The following is a 2,719-nucleotide window of genomic DNA, read 5'->3' on the forward strand; positions in this document are numbered from 1 at the left end:
GGTAACACAGCTAATATAATTACATTACTAAATCAGAATACCGCAAAGTATTTTGTGTGTCGGGGGGAAGGAATAAGAAGGGTTCGGTGAATGCGCATATGAAACTGGGGGGGTTCTGTACCCCAAAAAAGGTTAAGAACCACTGACTTAGTGTAAGCTCATGCAAAAGAATGTGCTAAAGTTAGCAAAAATGCCAAAGCGCTATATCAACATGAAGCCATTGTTAAAGAACGCAAGGGAGGAAAGAGTTGACTGCGAAAACTTCAATACTGTTGTTGAACTTTAGGAAAAAAGTGTGAAGCGTTAAAATGCTAACTTAGCTATGCTATTAGCATATTAGCAGAAATGTGCCCACCTCTGACTTTAAGAGATTAGGTAACATTTCATCTCAATCCATCTGGACATCAGCTATATTTTCTTCCCTCTCCGTCCAGCGAGGTGATGCAGCTAAAGTATCGCTACCAAGTTGGTCTGGAAAAGCTGCAGTCGGCCGCAGACCAGGTGGCCGTCATGCAGGTGGAGCTGGAGGCGCTGCAGCCGCAGCTGCTGGTGGCCAGCAAGGAGGTGGACGAGATGATGGTGATGATCGAGCGCGAATCCAAGGAGGTGGCCGCCACGGAGAAGGTGGTGAAGGAGGACGAGGCGGTGTCCAACGAGCAAGCGATGGCCGCCAAGGCCATAAAGGACGAATGCGACGCCGACCTGGCCGAAGCCACGCCCATCCTGCAGTCGGCTCTGGACGCGCTGAACACGCTCACCCCGCAGGTAGGAGGCGCCAGAGGAGCCCTTCTGCTGATTCAGTCGCAAAGATCAATGGATTTTATGTGATAATATGCTTTCTTTGAATTGAAAATGTCAATAAACAAACAAAACAAGAATACATATACGTACACAAACAACAGTGTTTTGCTCACTGCAAAGGTAGCCCACAAGTTACGCAGCAGGTTGCTGCACTGCAAAAACACAAAATTTCCCTGGTATTTTGTTAAGTTTCAAATGCAAATATCTTACTACAATTAAAATAAGACAAAAAATAACTTCCAAGTAGCTTTTCAGTAACATATAGGAGCTTATTTAAGTAAATAATTAGTACTAGTACTAGATTATAGACATTTTTCATATATGTGAATTAATCTGCCAATGGAACTGGAACTTTTCCATMAATACTGAGAAATTAAAGACTTAAACAATCTGTTATAACTTTTCAGTAATAATTCCTTAATGTTGAGGAAAAAGTTCTAGTTCCACTGGCAGATTATTTCAGCTACTGTGCAACAAGACATTCAAGAATTATTTACTTAAAACAAGCTCCTTTTTCTTGCTAAACAGTTATTAATAAATTAGTTTTGTATTATTTTAATTGTACTGAGGTATTTGCACTAAACTAAACCAAAAAAACTTGGTAAGATTTTATGTTTTTGCAGTGTAGGGAACCCTTCCTTCACTTCTCACTGCAAAAACATAATTTACATATTTTACCAAATATTTTTGCCTAGTTTGTAGTGCAAAGATGTACATTTGAAATAAGATAAAACTGAGTCATTAGTAACTTTTTACCTGTATGTAGGAGTTTGTTTTAGGTAAATAATKCTTGAATACAGATGACAATTAGTAGATTCACTGGCTGATTATTTCACTTGTAATAYGGGGAAWATTTCTTGTTATAAATGAAATAATCCTCCTGTGGAACTAATAATTTTTTGTGTAGATTGTATGAATTATTGACTGGGAACAASCTCATATTTCCTCMTAAAAAGTTAAATTTGTCTTACAAATGAACTGAGATGTTGCCACTAGAAACAACACCAAAGCTTTTTGTTGTTTTTGCAGTGTAAYATAAGAATCAGTCTTGATTTAGCTGCTATATTGGTTCGAAAATTAGTTTGAATTTCAACTCTTTTAATTATGTCACATTTTTCCCATGTTTTCTGGTGATTTGTGTGCCGAAATGTGCAGGACATCTCGCTGGTKAAGTCCATGAAGAACCCGCCTGCAGGGGTGAAGCTGGTGATGGAGGCCATCTGCATCCTGAAGGGCGTCAAGCCGGACCGGATCCCGGACCCGGCCGGCTCTCTGAAGAAGGTGGAGGACTACTGGGGTCCGGCCAAGAAGCTGCTGGGAGACATGCGCTTCCTGCAGAGTCTGCATGAGTACAACAAGGACAACATCCCTCCCAACCTGATCACCGTCATCCGCCAGAAGTACATCACCAACCCGGACTTTGTGCCGGAGAAGATCAGAACGGCGTCCACGGCGGCGGAGGGAATGTGTAAGTGGGTCTGTGCCATGGACAAGTACGACAAGTAAGAGTTTCCCTTCAGCTCCCTTCTCACCACTTTATCACATTTGACTGAATCTTATCTGTATTTATGAACATCTATTTTTACCCGTGGTTTTTTRCAGTGTTTATTTCCATCTTAGCTTAAATTCTATGGAGATAAACTGAAAAATAAACTTGAATCTTAAAAGTAGCTTTTAATTTTTTTGTCAATTAATTTTTTTTTCATCTTATTCATTTATTTAAGTATCAAATCTTTTCTTTTCAGTGTCATTTTTTTCAGGTACAAAAAACTTTTTAAACTTTTGCTCCAACTCTTTTTTTACTTAAAAAAAAAAAAAAAAACTTTGAATCTTAATATTAGTTTTTAACTTTAGCAGTTCAAAATGTTTGTAATTAATATAATTAGATTTTTTTTTACATTTGTGGTCACAATTTATA

General features: G+C 38.7%; 1 protein-coding gene across 1 annotated transcript in view; it reads left to right on the plus strand.

The window, feature by feature from the left end:
* Positions 1-2,719, plus strand: part of dnah7 (dynein, axonemal, heavy chain 7) — an 88,210-nt gene that overhangs the window by 51,810 nt on the left and 33,681 nt on the right. Inside the window, 2 exon segments of the mRNA XM_017307889.1 lie at positions 435-765; positions 1,957-2,363. Coding sequence (XP_017163378.1) covers positions 435-765; positions 1,957-2,363 — 738 coding nt within the window.

Source organism: Poecilia reticulata, linkage group LG2 (genome assembly GCF_000633615.1).
Source record: "Poecilia reticulata strain Guanapo linkage group LG2, Guppy_female_1.0+MT, whole genome shotgun sequence".
NCBI lineage: Eukaryota > Metazoa > Chordata > Actinopteri > Cyprinodontiformes > Poeciliidae > Poecilia > Poecilia reticulata.